The following is a 26,763-nucleotide window of genomic DNA, read 5'->3' as shown; positions in this document are numbered from 1 at the left end:
GAAAAAAAACATTAAGCAGAAGTATTTCTGCTTAAGCCCAGATCATTTGCATTTGTAAATAGAGCCTCAGCTCTGTGGGAATTCCAGTACTGAGACACTATGGGTTTGTCATATTCATGCTGTTTAATTTTAGGCTTCTGGTTAAGGTATTCTGAATTACCATTGGAAGCATCTGCTTAGGAGAGTCTTCACTGCCTGTTGACAGAGCCTGAACTCTAATTTACACTGTGCTCTTTTACATATGACATCACTCAAAGAATAGTATTTGCCTCCCTTCACATCCCCAGTTCTTCATCCAGCTTCCTCCCAATTATCTGCTTAGATGGAACAGATGAAATTGAAAACTAGCCTGATGTCTCTGGGATAAAAAAATAAAATAATCAGCTCCATGATCCCATTTACTGCAAAGCACAAATCCTGGTGCTAACAGAAGGGAGGTAATGGGGACCAGTGGGGACATGGCCAAGTGAGACAAGGATGGGACCTTTTGGCTGCTGTGGAGATGTACATGGAATTAAAGCATGCATCTATACATGCCATTAGTCAGACCTGCTAAATCTGCTGTTCCCAGTACCTGTTTTTGAGGGAAGGCAAAGGGAAACACAGCCTGATGGTAAGAAATTAGGAATATTTTCTGGAATGTGTTGGGCAACCTTTACTCTTAGATGAAGGAATGTGACAGCCTTGTTGGGCTGGGCAAAATATCTTCCTTAATGCTTGGTAAAAATGCTGTCAGAGGTGGCAGACCTGAAAGTACTGAAAGAAGAGAGTCACAGGGTAATTGTTATTTGTGATTCACAAGGGCTCTTGGATCCCTTTCTATTAGACCCGTATGCTTTTTGTTTTGAGTACAGGATTTCAAAGTCAGCTTTGTTTCCCAGTGGCAGCTGTGGTGTTTGCCACCCGTGTTGGTCTGGGAAGAGACAGCATTTATTAATGTCTGATCTGCTTCTTCACTCAAGGCCAGACCCTCAATGACTCCACAGAAAGGAAGCAAAGCAGTACATAGTGTCTTTAGAGGCACTGCCATGTACCCTGTAGGAGAGGAGAGCCTACTGACAGGAAGATTTTGTTTTCTCTCAGTTTCATTCTCTGGTTTGACTTATGTGTTACTTTGCAGTTTATGGCCAAACACAGGAGTTCCTTAACCCCACAATCCTTCCAGGCATTATGTTTCTGCTAACATCCTGGGTCAAATCAGCTGTCTTTTCACATGTCTCACATTCATTTTCATTTAAAACTCAATTACCTCTTGGCAATATGCCACCAGTGACAACAGATTTATACCAGTAATTAGTATGTTTTGACAAGTCAGAAATAAAATCCTTGCTCCTTTGCTTAGGTACATGGATGCAGTGATGAATTTTTAACTCTGCACCCTAAACTTTAAAAGATTTATTTAATAATAAATTTAAAAAATTATTTAATAATTTTGCCTCAATTCCCTTTAAAACCTAGTAAAAGTAGTGCATTAGTTTCCAATGCTTGGCTCACTTGCAAACTCCTCCTTTGAAATTCCCTCCTTAATATTTTTGGGCTACAAAAACCTGTGTGTGACACTGGCCCTCTGAAAGGAGGCTGCCACTGCAGACCTGCTGTGACTGAACCTCCTTCCAGTGCTGCAGGTGGGGCTTGAAGCACTGTGCTGTTCTCTCTATTTTAAACACCACAAGGAATGTCTTGGAAATATAAAAAGTGAAGTAGACTGGGCACTGTAAAAGAGTTCATATTTAATACAGATTGTTGATCATTTAGTATTAAGTGGTTCATTATTTTATTGTTCTTCAATAATTTGAGAACTTAAATCTTCTACTTTTGGCTTGGCTAGTGATGCTGTCTTGAGCTGGGTTATAAAAATACTGTGCTTCACCTAAGCACAGATTGTTATAGTTTTCATCTTAATTAGCAAACTGCAGATTTAGATGGATTAATACAATCACTCTTTCTTTCTTTTGCCATAGAAGTTCAGAAGTATAATCTGTCACTTGTGAGAACATAAAGAATTGGACTGGAAGCATTCCAAACTCTTTACTGTAAGTGTTCAAAGATTTAATGGAGTCCTCAGTCATAAAATCTTAAATTTGAACTAGACCTTTATATTCTCCATTCTTAAATTCACTATTTTTATGTCCAGGGGATTTCCTGTTATCCAAGTATGTATGGAGGCCCTTTATTTCCCTCTGTGTGTGTTTTTTAATTCAAATCAAATGTGTATGTCAGTGGTTGATTGCACTTAACCTCCTTAGGTTCATATTTCTTATTTAATTACATTACATTTTAAGGTTTAAGACTATATATTTACTACAGTTAATAGCACACCATATTTTAATGAAGCTGTTATCTTCTGCAAATATATACAGAACAATGGAGATTGTTTGTATAGGACCTTTTGGAGAAATTGTATCTCAAAGCCATTTAAAATGAATAAACACAGTGGAGGGGTTTTGTTAATGTAGTTCTTCACCTAACACAGGTTCAAAAGTAAGGAAATGAGTGGCTGGGTTATCAAGGCTCTTGTTCTCCTGATCCCCAGCCATGGACTGCACCTCTGTAGGTCCCAGTCCCAACAAAGTGTGGTTGTTCCCAGAAATGCTCCAGAACTGCAGCACCAAAGTCCACTCACCTCCCATGCACACTGCCAGGACCCCCCTCTGCCCACCCTACAGCTCTGCTCTATAAATCTATTGTCAGTCCATTCAGGGGAGGCTCAGTACATGAACTATTATTATCTGATTTTACTGAAACATCTGAAAACAAGGGCAAATATTACCTAGAGATCATGTCCAGAAAATCTGGGGCAAATCTCCTGTGCTCCACTAGAATGCAGCCAGCTGAACACCTGTTTTCAATGCAGAACAGGGCATCACCCTACACTGGGGCACTGCACTGGGTTTCTCATAACAATTTGAGAGTTAAATACTCTGAATTGAGCTAAAAAATGCTGGGAAACACTTCTTTCCAGGCACACAGCAAGGCTGATAGTCTTGTCCTACTATTCCATCACATACCAAAAATCTCCTTAGTCTGGTCAAAAGCTTTTATTTCTTTTTTTGGGCAACAATCAGTTTAAACATTTCATAGCATCTTGCAGACTTTATAATTTCCTTTCTGCCAAAGAAAAATTTATATCTCTCTTTAGGTTACATCTCATCTTGCTTCTTTTATTTTTTATTTCTCTTCTTTCATTGTTGTTACTATTTATACCATGTCATTTTTATTCCATTCCTATTACCCTTACAATAGCCATGATACATAACAGAGCACTGAACCCTGTGTTACAAAGGGAGGCACTGGGAGATTTCCTGATGGCTCTGGTAGGTCAGGGAGTTCAAGCAGATTCTTTCTGGGTGTAGACTGACAGCCCATGTATCCTTCCTGCCTGAGACCCTGTGGCATGAGGGGCTGTGAGCCACAGTAATCCCAGAGGATTATTTGGGGATTGGTTTTGCATTTGTAGAGAGATTGATCTCCCTTAGGCAGAAGAGAAAACAGAGAGAGATGAAGAGCATTTCTTGTGTTAAAAGAGATTTGTGTTCTGTTTGTGGAGCTGGATATCTGTAAAGTACAATTTAGTAGCTTCAGCTTGGGTCATTTAAAAATGGAAGTGAGGCCCTGGAAGAGGGATGGATTTTGGAAAGCAAGCCCATTAGGTGTGGAATCCATTGCTGACAATGGAGTATACTGTGAACACCTAAGCTAGCATTAGTGTATATGTGCTTAGCCAAGAAATACTTGGAACCTGTTGCTTTGCAGTGACTTTATCCTTTAATGCCTGCAATCTTTTGTATTTAGCACCTTAGCTGCTTTTTTATTGCTTCCATGGAGGAATCCGTCAGGTTCAAGAGAGGATTGGGTAGAGAGCCAGCTAAAAGGCAAGACAGTGCCACTGGACAGTGCTGGAATTTGATTGGATGACTGCTCCCCTTGGAAGCAAAATGTTCATAAAGGTAAATTGATAAATCTGGAAAATACTCTCTTTAAATAATCCCCCAGAGCTCCCAGCGTAACACACAGCTGCAGGAAAAAAAAAAAAAAAGAAAAAAAAAAGAAAAAAAAGACCCCACCAACTGAACAGGATGTTGGGCTGCATTACAGTAAGAACAGAATATATATCAAAAAGGTGTTATTGTTATTACCTAAACCACTGGTGAGTTCTTGTTGAGAGCGCTCTTTTCAGTACTGCTCACTCTGCCTAAGGAGGATGTGATTAAGGGATAAAGCAAGGAAAATGACACTAATACTGTGCCTTTCAGCTCTGAGTTATAAAGCAAGACTGAAGAACTTTGGTATTATCTTGTTTAAAAAGAGATCTTGCAGTGATTTAAAATGATTTTTAAATAATGAAGGAGATTAATCACGTTGAAACAGACAAAGTCTATGAAAACAAGAAGAGTTAAATTGCAAAATAGGATCTTGGGAAAAGAATGAAAACAGAAAAGGGAGAGGTTCATGGGAATGCTCCAATAAATATGTAATGTCAGTTATCAGAGGAGTCCTGTGAATCTGGATGTGCAGTGTAAGGTGAAGACAGAACTGTAAGGAAAATAGGAGAGTGGCAGTGGCACTGTGACTGTTGGCCAGTAACACACAGGCAGTGGAAGGGAAAGAAGGTCCTGCAGCCTGTGTGGTACATCCAGCATGGGAAAGGATGGTGCAGGGAGACAATGACAAAAAGTTTGCAGTGTGAAGACAGAGGCTGACAGAGGGAAGCAGCTTGTGGAACAAGGCAGGGGAGATGGCTGCTGTTAATCCACCTGAACTGCAGACACCGAAGGTGAAAATACTGGAGGCAATTTCAGCTCTCAGCTGGGCAGGATCCTGCTGTGGATGTGGTGCTCCATATACAATGGGATCAACTGCAGCGAGTTTCAGCTTGCAGCCCACAAATTTTTGAAGGACCAAAACCAACTTCTAGGGGCCCTGTGAAAGCCAGCGAAGAAAACCAGACTATTGTGGTTACTCCTTGTTGTCATGGCCCATAAAGAAAGTTCTTAAGAAATAATAATTAAAAAAAAAATCACTAAAAGTGATAAAAATATGGCTAGAACATTTAAATTTGCTGGGTGGATGAAAGGGAACACGAGTCTCCCCACTTGCATCCTCACAGGTTGTTGTTCCACAGGCAGGTGGCTGTGCCTCAGGTGTGCAGGAGCTGGCATGAGGGTGCTTGTTTCCATAACTCCTGAGGTATGTGTTTTGTGTGCATCTCCTTGTGTGTTTTGTGAAGAGTGAGCCCACTCTCTGTTAGGTGGCTTGCATGATACAGAAAGGGAATTCAGACTCCCACTCATACTGGGTTCCTCAAGTCAAACAACCTGTGACCATGGGGAAATTGAGAGAAGTAGGAGGATTTAAGGGCCAGAGTACAAAACAGAGACATTCTTTGATCATGAAAGTCCTTTCTTCTATGGGATTCAGAGAGTCCATGACTCAGGACAGGTTTTCAAATTAGCTAAGCACTGGGAAACCACCAAATCTGGATATCCTATAGTCAGTGACTCCAATAAAAATTGCAGCCCAGTCTCTGGTAGCTGCTCCCACTGCATGTTACAGAGTACTTTGTTTTATTGTAGAAGTTCAAGATTCTCTGCGGTCTGGAGAATTTCTAATATCAGTGTTTATGTCCTGTACAGCATCAAGCAAGCAGGCAGCCCTCAGTGAGTGAATGATGTTTAATGACCAGTTAATGAACAGGATCATGGTTTGGGGATACAGACATGGAGACAGACCTCCCAATGTTTTCTTTAGTGACCTCAGCGATGGGAGAGAGAGCATACTTATTAAATCTGTAGATGAGGCAAAGCTGGAACTGAATGCAAGAATACTGGAAGGCAGGATTAAAATTTCAAGTGATCTTGACAAATTGGTGATATAATCTGAATAAAATTAGATGAAACTCATTAAGGACAACTGCAGGGCACTATGCTTTGGCAGGAATAATTTTTACTAGCAAGTACAAGATGAGGGAATGTCAGGCTAGCAGTCCTGTGGAAAAGGTAGAGAATCCCAAACTGAATGTGGGTTAATAATGATGTATAGATGTCAAAAGGGCAAATCCTCAGCACAACAGTGCTATTCCACGGAAGTGCAAGTCATGCATACCATAAAATAGATGTAGACCAGTTGGAAAATCCAGAAGAAAATACCAAAAAGAAGCAGACCTTTCTAACATGGCCTGAAGAAATAACTGTTGTTTTGCTTCTAGAAGACAAAGAATGTTATTAAAGCATTTATTAAAGTATGTTGAGGAATTAAAAGTCTCTTCAATGAGAGGAGGAATAGATTTTTACTTCCATAATGAGAAAAGTAATCATTGAGGTTGGATGCTAAGAAAAGCTATTAGAACAGAGCACAAACATTGAAATTTGTTTTCAGATGACCATGGAGACTTTATATCTTGGGGTCTTTCAGAACAAGGCAGAAAAAATTACAATAATCTGTGTATAACAGATCTTGCCTTCTTACTGGGAGAAGGAAGAAGAATCAGATAACTCTTGCAGTCCTTCCTGGCTGTTTCTAGGTGTGTTTCTACTCTGGCAGGTCTGAATGCAATAGCCTTGGTGCTATTTCTGCCTTGTCTTTATCACACCTGTGTGCACCCCTGCTCTGCTGCACTCTTGATGATTCTGATGGATCAAGGGTGTGTCCTCAAACTCCCTGTGCCTGTGCAGATCAGTGCCCAACATCAAAGGTGACATAAATCATTTTTCCCAGGACACAATAATGCTCAGAGTATGTATAATTCCACCGGACACAGGCATTGTCTTGCTGATCAGTTGAGTCATCACATTTTCCATCTGCTGAATTATGCTTCAATCTGAGTTATTTTATCCCTTGTATTACTTTATAATACCCACACAAGTGCTTCACTCAGGCAAAGTCCTCATCTATGGTCAATGAATTTTGCCATTCATGACTTCTGACTCATTTCTCATGCTTCACACAATAACACTGTCTGTCATGTTTGCTGTATGATAAACTGCTTGTGCAAGTGAGACTTTTATTCAATTCTATTCTGTTTTGAGTTGTGATTGATTTATTCCTGGTCAAATGTAAGAAATGTCCACACAATAGCTATCTATTAGCTCAAAAGAAAAACCTCCACAGTCCCATAAAATTTTCAGTCTGGATCAGGTTAGGTTTGGCTCCCCAGTAATAGATGTGTTACAATAACCTTAGTAATCTTATAATTTAATTTATAATAGAGGTCTTGAACTCTTACTGTTACTAACCTCTTATCCATCTCTTTCAATTTTCCAAGACTGCTTGAATGTTTTGTATATCACAATGATCTAGGCGTTTTGGGAAGCTAGAAGAGGTTTATCTAAATTATTTTTAGATGATCTTATCAATGACTTCATTCTAGCTTCAAAAGGACACTTCATAATTCTAAAGCTCCTCAAGGTTTTATCAACCAGAACAAAGCTGCTTTTCCTTTGGTCTCTTCTTAGTATCCACATGAAAAGTGCACTTGAAAAATCCAAGGGACTGGCCTTTCAAAATTTGTTTGCCATGATTCTAACAATATTGTGATTCTTCTTTTCAGCTAATTACTGAGTTTTGTAATACTCTTAAGTAGTGCTGAAGAGTTGAGATGGTATTTTGGCTGTGGAGCTGCAGTCTGCTTACAGATACAACAGTACTTTCCTACCTTTTTGTGGCACAGATCCCTGTTTTGCTGTATCATTCCAGTTTTCCCCTTTCATCTAAACAAAAATCAGACTAAACTTTGATAATTCCTTTTATTGTCTGTATTTTCCATCACTTCATTTATTGGTTGGCTTGCATGCAGGGTGTGTATGGTTAAAGAAATTACTGATATTTTCTCAGAACAGTTTCTGATGTCTTAAGTCTTTACCCAATGGACTGGGAAGCTGAAACACACATGATTTATGTCCAATGGATTATCCTTCTGCCATGACAGTGTAAGGCTGGCATTTGCATAGCAGGTGAGCAGAGTTCAGGAGGAGAGCACTCCAAGGATTCCTTCTTTATGACAGCAGTTCACAGGGTTGGTGAATGAAAACCTGCCCCTTACCTCTTTACTTATGTCCCCCAGTGCTGCTCTGCATTGTGGCTTTCCAGTGTGCATCTGCCCCTTCCATCTTGAACTGAATTAGTGAAATGCATACAAATAATTTATTTAGCCCTGCTTGCCTGGGAAAATCTTTAATTAGCAGGCATACAAAGTGTAGCTTTCTATTTTAAAAGTATTACGTCTGGTTTATAAGAATAGGACTGTTCAGATTTCAAGGGGTTTCTTCTCAAAGCCAGTCTCTCTGATAAATTGAAGGGATTATGTTTTTGTTGGCTGTCTTTGTTACCTCCATCATTGTGTTTCCAATTTATCAACATAGTTTTGAGAAATTTTTAGAATATGTTGCACTCGTAAGCACCATGGGGAGAAAAAATATTCATTTATTACTGCTATTGTGTTTGATTATACTGCACATATCCAAAGGACTAAAATGAAATGTCATCTTTAATTCTCCCCTTACAGTAGACAATATCACCCTTTCTTCTCTCTTTCCAGAAACAGCTTGGAAGTCAATTCTTCATTTTCATTTTAAATCAGCCATACAGAATAGAAGCAAGTGTGCATTAGGGACATGGCAGAAGTAATGGGGGTCTGGAGATCTGAGCTCTGTTTTTGGCTCTGCCTTTAGCTCTTTGCAGTCTTGAGCAAAGTCATTTGACCTCTGGTCTCCACTGTCTCAGTTCATGAAATAGGAAGACCATTGCTTCCTACAGATGTCTCTAATAATTTGCCAGAATCATGTCTTGTCTAATCACCTGTGTTTAATATCTCCTAGGGTCTTGCAAAATCAGTGAAGTCTGAAGCAGCAAATTTTCCATGTAGCCGAAAATAAAATGCTTTTGGGAAGTTAAGAGCTGAAGACTGTAAAGAGCTTCTGAAGGGTCTAACCCAGGGCAGGAGAATGGGTCAGAAAGCCACTGGTGCTGTTCAGTGTTGTTAAATGTTGATAAATGATCTATCTGAGCCTGTCAGGAGAGGGAACTGTGATTGGGGCAAAAGGCTGAACCCTGCCCTCAACACTCAGTCTGGTGCAGCAACAAACTGCTGGGCTGGAGTCCAGCTGCACCCACTTTGTGCATGTAGAGCTGAGGATGAGCACCCAGACTGAGGGGAAGGGGGGTCTTAGAGATCTGCTCAGTGTTTTGCTGGTCCTGACTCCTTTCCTGGGTGAAGGCTGAATTTGGAGTGGTTTGTAGACCAGCTTAGAAGAAAGAGCAGAGAGTAAATCTCTTCTTTTGTTGCCCCATCAGTCTGAGCAGAGATTTCCTGAGGACTGACTCTGAGCAGCGTGTCTGAAAGGCTGAACATCCCAGGGTGGATTTCTGGGAGCTGTGTGCTTTCCTATGGGTGAGAGAAGGGAAAGGAAAATGTTTTCACTGGAGGTGAGGGAAGTACAAAGGGAAAAATGCTCAGGCTGCCCTGAGCCAGGGATGGGGACAGAGGGCCCTGTTATGTCCCAGCTTCAGGCACTGAGGGCTTTTTGTAAATAGTGTCTGTTTCTGATGGGCTTGGCAGTCCAGTGTTGCTGGAACAGAACTTTTAGGTCTTTTTGGGCTCAGAGAGTGCTGGTGCACTGCCTGCTCCAGCTCCGGGTTTGGTGCAGCCAGGGAGGCTGTGCTGAGCTGCAGTGCAAACTGCACCTCTGCCTCCTTGTGTGATTTGCTTCAGTGATTAATGACAGCGGCTGTTTAAAAACCTGGTGCCTCATTTGCAGTCTAAACTTGTCTGGCTACAGGCTCCAGCCAGGGGCTATTTATCTCTGTGTGCAGGCTTTGGAGGTGGGCACCGTGGGGGAAGGGGCAGCTGCTCACCTGTGGCTGGGGGCAAATGCCAGATACAGGATACTGGATTTTCCCAGCGTCTTGTAGGGAACAGGGAGAGGCCCTGGGTCCCTAGAATACCCCAGCAAGAGACCTGCTTTCAGTGGTACATCAGGGCTGCCTTTGGCTGATTGCACAGTGAGGATGTAGAGCTGGTGTTGAGAGCTTGCAGGATCTGAGGGTAAAAAATTTAGAGAGACAGTTGTATAATCTTAAAAATTAGATCCCTTCTTGAAGTTGCTTGCCAAGTCAGTGAGTTGCAACAGCCCAGGTTCCTCTGGAGCTGGGGAGGGGACACTGAGCCCTGACAGTCATGACACTGTTGCCAAATGGGGGATGTGCAAAGGTTTTAAACACAGACTCAGCTGCTGTACCGAGAGGGAGCCTTGCTGCTGCCTTCCTTCTCGGGGTGTTACCATTGTGAAACATCTTTCTACAACTGCAAAGATGTTCCTCCCACCTGGGGTTGTCTGTGCAATTCTACAAGCTTCTGGTTGATAAACCAAGGGAATGTGTGGGAAGTGGTGGCAAAGGGAGTGCTTGTGTGTGAATCTCAGGATCATGAAAGTTGAAAAATATCTCTGAGATCATTGAGTCCAACACTCAGCCTCACACTGTCATGTTTGCCACTAACCCGTGTCCCCATCTGAGTGATGCCAGAATGAGTGCACATGGTGGAAGCAGAGATCACTTTCTCACTGCTTACCTTGTGAATGAAGTATTTTAAAATTATTTATTTCCTATTTTACCTGTGTAATTTCTGCAGCAGAAGTTATCTGTAAACGTGGCGACAGGCACCAACTTTGGGGTATTTTTGGGCTGCACTGCTGAGCAGCGGGTTCCCTTCGACCTGGCCTCGATTAATCAGGGAGACACGTGGATTTGTGCAGTGTGGTGCCTTGGCTCGGGTGGGCACTGCCCGGGGCACGGCGCAGCCCCGCGCGTTCCGTGCCTGCCCCGCCGGAGCCCCTCGGCAGCGGGGTCTGCCGCCAGCCCGGCAAGGGTTAACGCCGCAGCCCCACGCCCCCTTTGACGGAGTCGGGCCAACCTCGCCAAATTTGAAAAGGCATCCGGGGCTGAGTGTGCGCCCTGGGAGCATCGAGCCGCGCTGGCCCCGGACCCCCTGCGCGGGCAGCACCGCCGCCGGGGCTCGGCTTGCCGAGGGTCGGGGCTCGCCTTTGGCAGCCGGAGCAGCCAGCCCGTGTGCCCGGCACTCCTGCCCTGTGCCCCCCGCTCCCGGGGCTCCTCCGTGCCGTGGGATCCCGCCGTGACCCCGGCCGGGGGAGCGCGGTGTGGCCCCGCGCCTGCCGTGCGGTGTAAGAGGGAAGGAAAAGGGGGAGGCGGTAGGAAAACCCCGTTCTCGCAAAAATGCGGCTCGCTCTTTTCTTGTCCTGGTGCTGCTGCCTGCACGGATGCGCGCTGGGCACCGGCTTCCTCTATCAATTCCCAGCATCAACCCTGCAGCACAACTACCCAGAGCAGAGCTCCGGCTCGCCGGGCAGCGGCTTCGCCAGTCGCCGGTGAGTAAGAGCGGGTCCGCCCCCGGGAGGAGCTGCGGGGGGACAGCCGGGCACGGCAGAGCCGCGGGCAGCGCTCCCTCGGAGATGCGGGGCTCGGCGAGCCTGCCGCCCTGCCCGCATCCTCGGTGCGTGCGGGACGCTCCTACCTGCCCGGAGCAGTGTCCGCCTCCTGCGGCGGGGAGCGGCTGGGCAGCGGAGCTGGGCTAAATGACACCCGCGAAGTGTCCCCCTGCCGCGCCCAGCCTCGGGGAGAGGAAGGGGCTCTGCCGGGGCTGCAGTGCGAGCCGGAGCAGCAAAACCTCCCGAGCCGGGACACCGGGGATGCCGGCAGAGGGAACTGTTATAGCCCTCGGCTGCGAGGAGAAACTTGTTCAGCTCAACAAAGGAAAACCCTTAATTACAGATCTCTCTTCAAGAGCCGTAATTTCCAAGTAGCTGTTTAAAACTAAACCTCCCACTCTTCTCCTCTTCTCCCCCCACCCCAACCCAGTTTCTTATAAACTTAATATAAATCAGGTTTGATTTACTGTATCTTACTGCTTCAGTAGAGCAAACAATTTAGGCTTCTCCCCCTCCCCTCTGTTTTCTCTGGGTATTTCTCTAGAGGTGAAACAGCTGTTCAGATGAATGAGCTGCACTGTATAAAGCAAGAGAGTGGCTTAACCTGATTCCAGTTGTTCTTGAATTTCACTTTTTTCTTTCTTTTTTTTTTCCTGTCATTCCCTTAAATGGGGACTTGAGATTTAATATTCAGGGCTCGTCCATCCCGTCTGTACCTCTTTTCCTCCTCCCTTGCTAATACCTACTCTGCGTGAGTTGTGCTGCTGGTGGAGGAGGGTTCTGCTAGCACCACTTCTTTGGGCTGGGGATTGGAAGAGGCACGGACACCGTGGATTTCCGTGTCGGAGGTGCAGGGGCGGGCACCGCATATGGTGCGGATTTCCCCTGGGGGGAGGTGGCTGTGTCCGCTGCGCTGTCAGACGGGGCTGGGGCTGCAGGGGGTGTGATGTTAAACTACAGCAACTGTCAAAGAGTTTGAAACGGCAGAAAATTACAGGAGAGTAATGGGATAAACCTATCCCAGCTGGATCTCTTCCAAGATACCCCCTTCCCAAAGCATGAGCTGCAATGAGAACCACATGTCATTTGTCTTACATATCTATTAGCCTGCAGATCTTTGTTCAGAGCTACCACGCTTACATGAGTGTGGACTCTGCTCACCAAAGACCTTCCCCAGCTCACAGTCTTGCACAGTTTTCCCATGTCTCAGTGGTTTGGATAGCTGATGCTTTGTCAGGGGAACATGTCTCTCTCCAAGTCTATAATGTGTTGTGTAAAACCACGTAAACCTGATTTAAACAATGATGTTGGGGAAAGCTGGTAGGTTTTTAAAATTTATTTTTATGTATGATGGAACTCTGCCCTGGAAGAATCTCCCATTCTAGTTTAATACAGAGTGGGAAGCAAAAAATTGAAGGGAGGAAAAAATCACCAGTGGAAGTTACGCAAGAAAAATTCAAGCGCGCAGTCAAACATCACACGTTGAAGCAATCTTTGTATGTTTTAATTTCCCCTTGAGTGGTGAAGTTTTGTTGTTGGCAAATGTCTAACAGCTTCACTTTCTGATGGGAAAATCTGTGTGGGAAAACTTTCCCCAGCCACAGTGTTGGACTTCTGAGGGAAGTCCCCCACTGGGTGCAGCTTCAGGTTGGGATAGCTGGACTTTTCTGGATTTAATATGGTCCATGATAGCAGTGAGGCTTTTTGCTCTGAGTCTGACATTGATCTATATGGGTGCAAAGCCTTTTTTCAAGGGCTGGATCAGACTGTTTTTATGTTGTTCAGTGTCCCTTTTGCCATTGAAATGGGGGATCTTGGTAACACCTGAATCATGTGAAGCAACAGCAGCTCCATCACAGCAAAGCTTTCTGGCCTCTGCCCTGGAGAGGCTGTGAGGGAGACAAGATGGTGGGAAGGTGATTGCTATTAATGGCACTATGTGGCCATTCTCACTTTCTCTTCTTCAGCCTTCCCAGTATCTGCTTTGTCCAGTGACTTCTGGTACTTTTCTGAGTCAGAAATAGGCAGGGACAGAGCCTTGGAAGTTCCTGCTGCAGCTCCAGGTGTTGGTACATTGCAGCACATACTGATGTGATGCTGTACAGTTGACAGGTTTCCTTGATACAGGACACACCATGTTTCTGCAGTTGTCTTTTCCTGTCCTTGATCAACAAGTGATTGAGCTGTTTGGGAATCTGTTATCAATTTTCTAAAAATTAACTTGTCATAGGAGTTGTATTTCTCCAAGGGGAGAATTTTCTGGAGTCCTTTGTGCTGATGCAGCCCTTGGTATCCAAGTTGCAGGCTGGCTCAGAGATGGACTCCTGAGGCTCTGAGGATTGCTGACCATGTTTCCTGCCAGAAAAATAAGGCCCTGAGCACTGTAAAAAGCTTGGGGTGGTGGTGGAGGGAAGCTTGGAGAAAAAATATGGTTATTCACCTTCTTCAAAGTGAAGCCATGGAACACTTGTTCTGGAGAAATGTTGTATTTTTTGTTACATTTTTAATTTTTTTAATGAATATTCTGGTTTTTGGTTGGCTTCATTTGACAGGTCTTGGTTACTAGACCAAAGACACTTGCAGTCTATCTTTGCACATGCTTAAATTAAACTTCTGATGTGCTTGTGACTGAAATCCAGGCAGCAGTGTCTGTTGGCATTGTATAGACTGCAACAGCCTCACAATTCAGCTTGAAATTCCCATTCAGTGCATGCATTTTGAACTTGCTGCTGTGTTAAGGCCATGAATGGGAAGTGGGCCTTACTGGAAGCATAAGAATGGAGGGGCTGCCTGCCAAGGAGAAATCTTCCTCCAAGCTGTGAGGAGCTTTGCTTAACTGAGTTAAGGGAAGTTTGTTCCCATGCTGGAAGCAGCTCAGTTGTCAAGGAATGCCTGCCTCTGTGTTAGTTGTCTTTGGGGTTGGTTTTCTCCCAGCTCCTCATTCTATTTTCCTGTACTTTCTAATTAGTCATGCATTGAGTCCCTGTGAACTTAATTGTGGGAGCCAGAAACTTCTGAGAATAGATGCAGGGCTTAGACTGGAAACCTATTTGGATGAGAAGTGGAGGTGGCTGATAGAAAATCCCAAAACATGAACCCAAAAGCAATATAGGACAATAATTTTTTTTACTGGGATCATTACAGTACTTTGACAAAAGCCCTCTGGGGTGGATGCAAATCCAGCTGTGGCAGTTAGGTATTCAAAACACTCTTCAGCCTTAAAAAGTTGTTCCTGTTAATGAACATTAGAACCATGATGTTAGAAACCACAGCACTGTACAAATAGGTAGTCTTATCCACATTCTGCTGGTAACTGCACATTTGGTCACAGTAATTCCCAGTGCTTCCTACAGCAGTGATGGTTCTAGAGGATGGATATGGAGAGGAAAGTAATACCTGATAGCTGTAAGTGCAATATCTGGTTGCCAGAGGCAGAGGCTTTGACATGGAAGGCCAGGTGGCCTTTAGCCATTTCATGTTGTGACTCAGAGCACAACCCAGGAGAGTGAGACCTGGGCTCCTGTTGCTCCTCTACCAATTGTTTACTCCATATCAACAGGCAAATCACTTTGCCATGGATTCCCTGGGATAGTTAAACCTGCTCTATGAGCTGCTTTGATGTGGGAATGATATTGAAACAGACACAAGCTTTCCAGTGCTGCAGCTTGTCTTGCTTCCCTGAGAAACCCAAAGTGTTGGTGCTTGAAAGATATTGTCAATTATTCCTTAGGGCTACCAGTTTGCTAACAGGTCATTTGAATGTCTGGCACTCAAGATCAAGATATCTGTGTGGACCTCTTGTAGGTGAGTGTGATTTATCCAGAATAAGTGCCTGTGTTGTGCCTGGCCCTACAGCTACATCTGTGCTGGGCTGGAAATGACCCTCCCCAGCCTCTTAGGTGAGGTTTTAGTTCTCTGAAGTAACTGTGGGTCTCTTTATGTGATACAAGCCTGTTCTTAATATTAAAAGGTCATCTCTGAGTAAGTATCCCTAGTTATGCAGTCTGTCAGAATGCTTTCAGAATGTGTATCTGCAGTTTTCCTGATGGATTTTTATGAATTCTCTCCTCACTAGAAAAAGATGACTTGAACCTTATTTCAGCCTCATGTTCTGAACCTCTCGTGACTCTTAAGTGGGTGTGGAATATAAAACTACATATTGGCCAAATGTGGTTCTCTCTCCTTTTAGTGACAGGATCTTGCTCTCTGAGTCATTCTCTCCATCACCTAATTGTCTGCTCATTGCCTGAGGTCCCTGGTTTGCTATGGACTGTGAGGATGTCAAGCAAACGAGCTGGGATTTGTGTCACGCTGAGTCCTCTGCTCTAATTCTGCTTTGAAGTGCCCGACCCAGGTAGCCAAGAGGTCAGAAGGTCTTGAGCTCATCATCAGACCCTGGAACTATCTGGTGTTTGTTCCCTGGACTCTGCAGCCATATGATCTTCATCTGACTCGTGGGGTTCAGGGCTGTAACTTTGTAATGCAATTAGCAGTGGAGCCGAGGGTAGTCTAAGGGTCTGGTGACACTGGAATGGCTTTGAAATACCAGATGTGATTGTAGCTACTGCAGTAAATTGTATTCTTGTAGGAAATCTACTGTCCTGCCTTTCCAGCTGCTGGTGTGAATAATTTCCTCTTAGGTAGGTTTCATTTACCAGCTTGAGGGGAAAAAATAAGGGGAGCAGAAAGGCAAAACAATTGGTGCCAGTGAACTTGTGCTCCCCTTGGATAAATTAACAAATGTTTCTTTCAATAATCCTCATTTTTGAGTTTTCTCAAAGTTGAGCTTGTTAAGATGCTAAAGTGCTGGGGGAAACAGGTCAGGTTAGAAATGGCAAAGCTTTGCTTGGGGTTCTGTGACACTGGGGTCATAGAATATTTACTCACATCTTTGTTTTGTTGGGCTGTGTCTTGTTAAAGGGGGAGAATGAAGAATGACATTCAGATAACGATTAAGAACTGAAAGCATAGAGTACTTTAGGTCTTCTGGGTCAGAGTACTGGACCCTTCCTGCATCAGACCTCCAGCATGTCTGGAAATTTTACTGATTTTTAAAGCACAGATGCCTTTCCTGTAGGATAATACAAAAACTCATCCAACTGCATTTCTGAAATATGCACAAAGCTCTCGACTCGCTTTTAATTAGGCAGATCTAGACAGTGCTTAAATCTACTTCCACTGAGGCATAATGTTTATTTTGAATCTTTGAACATACAGCCAGCCTGTGCCAACTTAGATATCACAAAGATTCTGTTGAGGATAATAGCTGTAAATTGGAAAAAAGGCCAATGCTACTAATTTGGTTACTGTTTTACATTTTTCATCTTTTTATAAGCTGAATAATACTGTATCTCTTGCCTAGTGTAAATATGCACAGTGTAGCACTCATCTGAATTAGAGTCCTTAATGCTGCAGAAACCAGCAAGAGTAGAAACTGATATTGTTGTTAGTTTTGTTCCTTGCCTTTTTTTTTTTTTTTTTTTTTTTTTGAGAAATGGTTGTTTGTTGATGTGTAATTTATTACAAGCAATGTTTTCCTCCTTTTGGAATTGAACAGATATCTAAGTGAAGAGTATGCTATGGAAGTATTGCCTGGAATGTTGGGCCTTGCTTTTTTAAAAATAGCTGAATCTTTTGGGGAGGACCAACAAATATGAAGCTATTTTAGGTTTCAGACTCCTTTTCCGCTTCTAAATCTGGGCAATCCTATTTCTAGCAAAGAAATAGTCTAGTCTCTCTGACTAGAAATGGCTTTCATCCAAAGGCCCACTCAGTGGATGCTTCTGAGACAAAAACTGAAGGCAGCTTCACAATGTTTCATGTCTGGAATAGGTCACCTCCTCTTCCATATTGATATAGCTTGTCTGAAAAAGAACCTGCAACTCAAAATCATAATAGCTGTTTTTTTAAACTGAGAAGTGATGGTATCTGTGAGATTCTCTTATTTAGGACTCTTCCCTTTACCTCTGCAGTTTGCTTTGTGTCTCCTGTCCATCCTCCCAGAGCTGAGTAAGGCTGTTCTTATCCAGCCACCTGCCTTTGTGCTGAGCAAACAAACCATCTGTCAAAACATTGAAGCTAAAGTGAGGTACCACTACATAGAAGGGACCAATTCATGTCCAATATTGACATCAGGTTATGTAGTCAGATGTCTTTTTAATCAATTCCACTTTTTCTGCCCCTAGGAACTGGGTGGAAGTGATATTCTTTGCAGCATTTGTGCTGCATACAGGCATGTGTTTGCTCAGAGCATCTCAGAAATGCCAGTGCAGTGAAATCATGAGGCAGGGGAGTATTCCCTGGATGTGGTTGTGTAACCAAGTTATACTGAGTCTGTAGAGTTAAGAACAGGTCCAGTTCTGTTTCTTCTGGATGTCCCCTCACCCCTTCTGTGTGTGTATGTGCTCTGTGGAGAGGAGGTGTGTTTGCCTCTGCAGATGGACAAGACTCTGGATTCCTGGTTTCCACTTTTTAATGGAATAAAAAGACCAAGGACATGGAATGAGTGTGCCTTATAAAGCTAGCATAGGACAAGTTGTTTTATGAAAGATGCCTGTTTTATGCAAGGACAGTTTTGGGGGATGGACTGTGAGGAAGGGGCCAAATTTAGTTGCAGGACCTGAATACTAAGGCTCTTGGTCCTCTGTGTGAGAAATGGGAATAGGATGCCCCTTGCCCTGTGCATGTTGGAAGTTAGAGCTGTTAGAATTAAGAAAAGGCAGCTGTATAGGTGTTAAATGATCTAAACACTCCTTTTGCCCTGTTGGGATGACCTTGTGAGATGGAGCTGCTCAGTTAAGGCACTACACAAAAACTTCCCTTCTTGCCCTTGGCTTGTTTTTTGCCTGGTGTCAATCAACATCTGCTTTTTCCCTACAGGACTTGGTGCTGGGAGCTCCCAGCTTGGTTTGAGCTGCTGTTCCTGGGGAAGGGCTGGGGGCAGAAGGGCTGCTGGATGGATGACATAATGTCTCTGTGCTGGGCTCCTGTTGGCCCGGGGTGGCGGTGCTTGCTGGGGTGTGGTAGCCCTGAACGGAAGGGCAGACATTTCTTTTTTTGCTGTGTGCTGCTTAGCCCTTATTAAACTCAGATGTTTCTAACCCCTTCCTCCAGGCTCTCATTATTGCTGTAAACACAGCAGAGCACAGGGAGCTTTTTCAAATCCTCGTTTGAGGCAGCAATGGGTGACAGCTCTCCCCACATGAATTTAACACTTCAACCTGAGGGAGATTCTCCCAGTGTTTTCCCTAAAGAAAAAGATTTTTTCATCTGATGCCACTTCTCTTGTTCCTGCCTCAGGTTGCTTGACTTCCTGGCTTTCTTCTTGCCTGACTCTGTCTTGTGCTTCCCCAGAACCTGTCTGGTTTCTGCAGCCCTGCTCAACGTGGGCTGTCTGGCTCATCACTGTATCTTGTTCAAATGTTGAGCTGTTTGCATTTTCAGTGGCAGTGAAGATGATACCAGCTAAAATAAGGTTTCTGTTGCTGTGCTACACGAGTCAAAAAAGCTCTCCTAGAGGGAGCACCTAGATCTGCCTGTCAGCAGGTCTGTATCTCAGCTGTACCTGTTCCAGATTTACTGTGTGCCCCTGACAGAAAATTATATTTCACCTTTCTGTGGAGGGAGAAAGAGAGGAGAGACTGCCATGGTAACAGGATCTTAGATGCTTCCTACCTATGAACCACAACTTCACCCAGCATGAGCTACTGTACCCCTGTGGGGGAACTTAGGAATCCTTGGTATCTCTGAATATAACCCACCAAATTTGAGGTAAATCCAGGCTATTTATATCCACCTTGTACGCAGTTCTCCAAGGACTATATCCATTGCAAATCTACTTAGGAGTCTCAAATGTCTGTCCATTTAATATAATTCTTCTTTGAGCTGAGAAATTCTTGGCCCAGTTGAGGTATCAGAGCTGCTTTGTGCATAGCACTGGCTTAGTAAAAGCTGTGTTCCAGCAAGATCTCTTAGGATCTCTGTCAGATCATCTGTATGACTTGTTCTTGTGACATGTGTCTTGCTCTAGTCTTGTGTCCCTTGTTGTAAATTGAGCTAAAGAGCTCTAGACAGAACCAGGCTATGGCAGATGTTAGGAATCATTCTGATTTAGTCACTGGGTGCTAAGTTTCCTTTTGGAAATTTAGGCTGTCTGAAAACACAGAAAGATGAGCTACCTTGTTGCAAGGTTCTCAAAATCTGGTCCCTGGAGTCTCTGGCTTGGTTTGAATTGGCCTTGAATCAAAGGTTTCTGGCATGTGGGGAGGTACAGAGAGCTTTTCTCAATTGTGATTCTACATCTCCAAGAAAACACTGATTTAATTAGTGGTTGCTGCAGATTTGAGGTGAACTTTTTATGCAGCTTTTGATAAACTTGGAGCTAAAATGGCAGCACCCCTGAGAATTGAGCTGTCAGCTTGTGTCTGTCACTGGCACCAGCAGTACAGGACAGAGAAAATCTGATATGCTTAAGCTTCAGTATTTCAACATGGCAAACCCTGCTAACCTAAACACTGGTGGGGGGGGGGGGGGGGGGGGAGCTGCATTCTTTGCTATGCCTAATCTCTGTATTTTGTTAAACATGCATTCCTGCCAGAACTTTATTGGACAGAACAATAGTGACCAGCTGGGCAAGTGACCCTGGCTTTTCTGGTCAGCAGAGGAATTCAGCATCTGAGAAGTTCAGATTCTCATGTGCAGCTTAAAGTGATCTGGATTTAGTTGCTTTTAATTATTAGCTGGCTGATTCATAAGGCTTTGTTTTCCACCCTCTTTCCCAAGACAAAGACTGTTTCCCTAAATGCTCAATATATATTCTATAGAGCAGCACAGAGTCTGGGAACTGAGACTTGCAAGTTTTCTCTTTTTTTTTTTTTTTTTTCCCCCTAAATAAAATGGGAATAGTAATACTTCTCTTCATGTAAAGGAAGGCTCTGGGGAGTATTTCACGAGGGTGTGGTTATATCTTAGAGGGAAAGCTACAAAATCCAAAGTATTGTATATGAATTTATGCTGAAGTTTATAATAAATCTATGAATGATAATACTTGGCTCTTGTATAAACTTCCACTCTTACAGAATAGAGGTCATTGTGCTCCCTGTTTACTGCACCTCTCTGAGTCTGAATGACTGGAATTGGTCTTTGGGAGTAAGTCTTTTCCTGAGCTCTGCAGAGAGGGCTCAGTTTGAAGAGGATGCTGAGGGGTGAGAGAGGGAGATGCTGAGCTGGACTGACCAGGAGCAGAGGTTTGGGTGATGGCACAGGCTGAGGGGGTGGTTTTTGGGAGCCTGGATGTGGGACATACCTTTAGGAGCAGCACTGACCCTACTTTGTGCTCAGGACACAAATGTCTGTGGCAATGGGTGTGACCATTTGCTTGGGGCAAAGCAGCTCTGGGCTGTGATGCTGCAAACTTCCCCTGTTCCCATCTGAAGTACAGCAGAGAGCAAAAAGGCAAATTGGCTCTGTAGGATGTTACAGTGCTTGGCTTAGTGCTGCTGTAAATCAGCATAACCTGCAGCAAAAGCTATAGCCTCCCTGCAGTGTATTTCAGGATACAGCACTGAGCCAAAGGGTTTAAACTATCACACAGTAAAATGCTGTCTCTGGGGCAGCTGTTACTGGAAGTCACTAATGTATATCACAAATGATACAAAAATTTTGGATTACAGAGTGGTAGGAATTTTTAGGCTGTCAGCCTGTGGATAAGCTTTGAATGAGTGTGCATTGCAAGCAGAAATAATAGGATCTCATATTGCCAAGCACTAGAAAAATACTTGAGGCCTGATACTGTAATTAAAGGTCTGCTAAAACCCTTGCAAGACCACTGCAACCAAACCCATTGTAAATTTATTTCAAGAACCACAGCAACATACTCATTTTCTTGGGTAATGTCCTTTGAAACAATCAAGCTCTCTAATTATGTCTGTCAGGCCTTGCCAAGTGGTTCTTGGCATCTGAACTGGAAGGTTTTCAAAGTAGCTTCTGCAAATGACTGTGGAATTTTGCTGAAGGTAAATTTTCAGCTCCCAGGTACCATTTGGAGAAGTTACTGCATAACTTTTTTAGGAAGGTTAAGTTGAAGCTGTGTATCTCTACAGTGGCTTGGAAGAAGGAGGAGAAAAGTGGGAATGTGTAAATTACAGGAATCATCCCAGCTTGTCTCTTGAATTGAATGCAGTTAGAAATTGAGTTGATTTGTGTTGGACATTTTAGCTGTGTCCTGGTTGAGCCTCGCAGTCATTTTGTGCTGCCTATGTCTGGGTGATGGATTGGATCTCAGCATCCCTGTGGAAGCAAGGTTGGCTTTGCAGGGTAAAAGGTTTTTGCAGAGCTCTGATGTCTGGGGATGCTGGTTTTTTTTTGTTTTTGTTTTTTTTTTTTTTTTTTTTTTTTTTTGTTTGGTTTTTTGTTTTTTTTGGTTTTTTTTTGGTTGGACTTTTTAACCAACCAGCCAAAAAGCACCACCATAAATACCAACACCAACCCCCATACAAGCATTTGACTGGAATCACACACTTCCCATGGGCTTGTGGCTCAAATGTTGCCAGTAACAGCTGGATAGGTGAACAGGCTGTTCCCATGGACATACCTCCAGCAAGGGGAACCAGTTCAAGAGCTGTCCTGTCACTCTTTGCTCTGAGGTTCTACCAAGATTTTTGCTTTGTGAATGAGAGTGGTTTCAAGTGAAACTCAAACCATTTTTTTCCTGCTGTGATGTGAGTGTGTCACAGCCATTTAATGTGGTGTCCAGCACTGCAGTGTTCATATATCCCTCTATACCTCCTTAGAAATGGCCCAAGTGAGTGCTGTAGCAATGGCAGCTGCTGGCTTTGCTTCCAGGGTGGCTCAATCTGGCACTATCCTTTGCTGAGACAATGCATGGAAAAATTTATCCAAACTGTAGTGAAAGGAAAACTCCCATGTATGTTTGTATGAGGGAGGAAAAACCACCAAGAAGTTTGAGCTGTTGTGTGTGAAGGCTGTTTGTGCACATACTTAGTGCAATAATAAACACAGGTTGTTGCTGGTTGCAGGTCTGCTGGTTTGCCCTCAGCCAGTAAAGCAATAGGAAGATGTTTTCCCAAAACTACAGAAAAGGTATCAGAAATACAGAATAACTGTCACCCATTGATAAAATTCAGGTCATAATTGCTTGTTTTAGTCAAACTTTTATCTTGTATGATATTTGTGTCACTCTTCATTTCTCTGATGGAAGAAATGTGTGTAAATAGGAGAAGAGGGAAAAAGGTTAGTCTCTATTTAATGGTTTTGCCTTGAATTTGCCCCAAGCTTTTGTCAGTATTGTGTTTAATGTATTTAGTGTCAGCCACTCCTTTGCACACATAGACAGACCCTCTCACCAGTAACTCCAGGCATTCCCATTCCCAGCAGGATGATGAAGGTTGCCTGTGAAACCTTTGCTTTAAGAGTTTGGTTCACTTGTGGACATCAGTTGGCCCTCTCACCCATTTGTGGTTAAAATGCTTTATCTTGTGGAGTTTTGCACTTTGCCATGGTGGAGCAGTTAGGTTGCCCTGTCCTTTTGCATTGGCAGGCAACTTTTAACTTAAACCACCCCCAAAGAAACCCTGCAAACCCTCATCTAGTACAATTGCTGTACAATTTTGCACAGAACAGGGCAGGAATTTTTCTGACCGAATGCCTGCGTCTCTCCTTCAGACCTCCTGCTGTCCCCTCTCTTGCTCAGTGCTGCTTTCTCCCCATCCAGTTTCCCACGTGTGTACTCGGGAATGTTTCAAGGCAGTGTTATCATTCCTAAGGAATCTACTGTGCATGCACAAGCTATGGAGGGGGTTTTTTTCAGCTGTTATTACTTGGCCAAATCAAACCCATTTTCCACCTGGATACTGAAATGTAGATCTCCTCCCTTCCAAACAGAGGCTTCCAAAGCACTGAGGCACTAAAGCAGTTTCGTAGATTGCTCAAGAATTTTTTAATAATAGAGAAAGGTGTTAGTGTTTCCGTTCACAAGAAAAAGGCTTTCTTTTTTTAAGCTCTCTTTATTTCTAACGAACAAACTGGGTTTCAGCAGGGTTTAAAAGGAGAATACAAATAATTGTTCTTGGCTAGAAATGAGGTATGGTGACTGCTTCCAGAACCAGTGAAGGCTTAGGAAGTTGTGTTAAAAGCAGAACAAACCTTTTACATTGAAAATAGTTAGGTAGAGCACTTAGTTTCTTGCTGTCTCTTTACAGTCTGTCTGTAGACAGATATCAAAGTGCAGTGGGTTCTGTGTGATTAAAACACACCATCTGCTGAAGAGGAGTTTAAAACTTGGTGAGGCAACACCTGGTGTTCTAGCAGGGGCTTGTGGCTTGTGTGCAGAGAGCTACAGCAAACAGCATGGAGTTATTTTTTATGGCATTGGATGGGTGCAGTCAGGAGAGGGTAAGAGTGGGAGTCTGGAGGAAGGTGAACAGGAGGCTGCTGGTACAGCAGATTGTTGGGCTGGAACTGCCTCATCCAAGCCATGCTATTGCTGCAGGGAGGTTTCAATGAAGCCTCTGCTTAGTGCAGAGGAGGCTCTTTGGGAGGGCTGGTCATTGGTAACAGGAGGTGTTTTAGAGCAATTCACTTCATTTACATGGCACTGGGAAGGAGTGGCTTGAGAGGGAGGCAAGGAAGAGAAAGATGTGATAAACTAGCCACCCATGGATGTGGGCAATGTTTGTAAAGGCTATTGCTAGTTTGCTACACTAATGGTAGTTTTGAAGAATTTTAATTATTGATATACCCTCCTGCCTTAGCTCAGCTTCTGATCTTGCTCTCAATATGCCCTTGGATCAAAACCGGCTGTTGTAAAGGGCAAACTCAGCTCTCTGATGACAGAACAGATCTCAGTCCTGATGTTCCTACTTCCCTACACATGAAACTCCCATGGGTGTGACTGGAACAATAGGATTATTTTCCAAATTATTTTTTATTGTAGTAACGCCCAGGACAGCCTTGTGCCAGACATGGCAGACATGGAATAAAAAGTTTTCAATTTAAATAGCAAATTAACACACAGGCTTTGGGGTTTGTTTTTCAGACTGATTAACACTTTGAATACCCAAGCAGAAAGGTTTTCCAAAGCTTTGTTTCCACTGAATTGGGTCTTATGTGGCTCATCCTGGGGATCTTTGAGGGTAACAGCCTCATTTATCTACTGCACACAACACAACCTGGTGTTAGATGACCTGGCACATTGGCAGAGCAGTTACTGGAGGAAAGTGCTTTGCTCCTGAGGTGCTGATTTGTTAGAGTGGTACAGCTGTCCCCAAAAGAATCTTCCTGGAGCACCAGCAGGAGTCTTGTTTCAGGCCTGGTGTAAATGCTGGCATGTGGGTACCTGGGCTTCAGCTGCCTCACTGAACACAAGTGGCCAATCTGAGAAATCTAAAAGGAAGAAGATAAATTATTGATCTGCAAGCAAAATAAGATGGATTTGCCTAGACTGGCCTATTGTTTCTAATCACCTCCTCCAGCATAGGAAACATTAGAAAACAGTAGGGTTTTCTTGCACCTGAGGAAGGGCTGTTCCCTTGGTGGTTTCAGTGGGGTTGTCACATGTGGCTCTTTGGCATCACCTGAACCAGGAGAGAAGTGCAGTGCAGCTGAGCCTGCACACCTGCTGCAGCTTCACTCTGGGACAGGTGCCTTTGGCTCCTGAAATCCTGTTCCCAATGGCTGCTGTGTAGTCCCTTGTACACCAGAGTCCACAAATTCCTCTACAAATTGCTGGCCAAACTGAGCACCTAGACTGAAAAAATTGTATTGTGCCATGGGAAAAGTGGGCAGATGGAGAAGTGTTGCTAAAAGAGTTGTGGGTTCAGTTTATCTGTTACAGTTGTTTGTGCAGGAATTTCCAGTTGTATCCTAAGACCTGGGAATCTGAAGCTGATACTTTAATCTGGTTTTTGACACCTTTTTGGGGCTCGCTTCTCTGATGGTTGAAAAACGTAAGGAAAACACATCTGTATTGCCCTCAAGAGAAAGCAATGTGCAGTTTGTAGATCTCTTGCAATATGTATTTTTTTCTTTCTAGCTATCAAAAGGATGTACCTGTCTCCAGTGGCAGCAATATCCCAACTATTCAGCTCCAGGAAAAACCCAAAACATGCATGTTATGTGAGCAGATTAACATCATGCAATAATAGGAGGTTTGATTGTGCCATCCTAATTTTTATTTTTTTTGATACACTCAACATTGTCCTTTTGACACTGCCTTTTGTTCTTGCTGTAGTTTGTGGTTTTTGGTGCCAGTATAATATTAATGAAAAACATTGCTTCATTTAGGCCAAGTGCCTGTGTTCCTGTCATGCATGTGGCATTCATTGCTGCTGGTAAGTGCTGGGAGTTTGGCACCAGAGGGCTGAATGGGAGGCACAAAGATGCTCTGTTGTCTGTACAGAGCTCTGTAAGCAAAAAAAACTAAACAGATTTGGGAACAGGCCCTGTGCAATCCCTGCAGATTGGCTGGTGCTGCAGATACAGGCTCTGTAGGGCAAAGGGTGGGATTTAAGGAGATGCTGAAACCAGCAGGAGCCTGATCTGTCCCTTTTGGAGGACTGAATTGTGCAAAGTGTTTTGTTACAGGGGGAATTAAAGCCAGCAATGGGCACTGCCTTTGTGGATGTTGGAGGAGCAGCTGTAGCCACAACAGGAGCAGTAGGAAAGCACAGGATGCTCTGACAGGGTCAGTGACTCCTTACACTGCTTTTCTTCATGCTTTCCTTTCTGCAGAGGTTTTGAGGACAATCACTGCCCTGTTCTTCTACTTAAAATTCACACTCTATCACTTTCTAAATCAAATTTAGAGTTTAATTCAGAATGAATTTTTGTAAACTCAGATACTGACTTTTATCAAAATTCCTCCTGTGCTGTTAATGAGGATCAGGGTCACTGTCCTCAGCATAACCAGTTCTAGATCAGATTCTCAGAGCAGGACAAAGACAAGTACCAAATGCAGACTTTGACCACAGGGATCTGTTTCAGACAAATAGTTGGTGTGCCAAATCCCAGCTCTCAACTTTCAAGGTCTTAAGGATTTTTTTTTCCCTGTAATCCCACCCCTCTCTTCAAGGTCAGGCTTTTTAGGAATGAACAAACTAATTCTATGGATGTATTCACAGTATGGAGGTGTTAGACCTATCTGCAACCACATTATCCAGCTGTGCAAAAATGTTTAGACTCAGGTTCTTCTTTTGAAAGGCTCTAATTCAAGCAGCTTTTAATGTTGCAAAAATTACATACTCAGTTGTAATTGTGCATGATTTCCACACTGCATGGATATCAAATGCCAAATTCCATCAAGCCAGTC

The 26,763-nt window shown here is 43.6% G+C and overlaps 1 protein-coding gene across 8 annotated transcripts in view; it reads left to right on the top strand.

Annotated features, from left to right (window-relative positions):
- Positions 1-10,931: 10,931 nt before the first annotated feature.
- COL26A1 (collagen type XXVI alpha 1 chain) overlaps positions 10,932-26,763 on the top strand; it is a 167,441-nt gene continuing 151,609 nt past the window's right edge. For all 8 annotated transcript variants that reach the window (XM_079325264.1, XM_079325260.1, XM_079325266.1 and 5 more), the window contains exon 1: positions 10,932-11,378. In XM_079325264.1, the coding sequence (XP_079181390.1) occupies positions 11,227-11,378 (152 nt within the window). In that variant the 5' untranslated portion in view covers positions 10,932-11,226. The remainder of the gene's footprint in view (positions 11,379-26,763) is intronic.

The sequence above is a fragment of the Erithacus rubecula genome (assembly GCF_903797595.1).
Source record: "Erithacus rubecula genome assembly, chromosome: 22".
Lineage (NCBI taxonomy): Eukaryota > Metazoa > Chordata > Aves > Passeriformes > Muscicapidae > Erithacus > Erithacus rubecula.
This window is presented reverse-complemented; position numbering and strand designations above follow the sequence as displayed.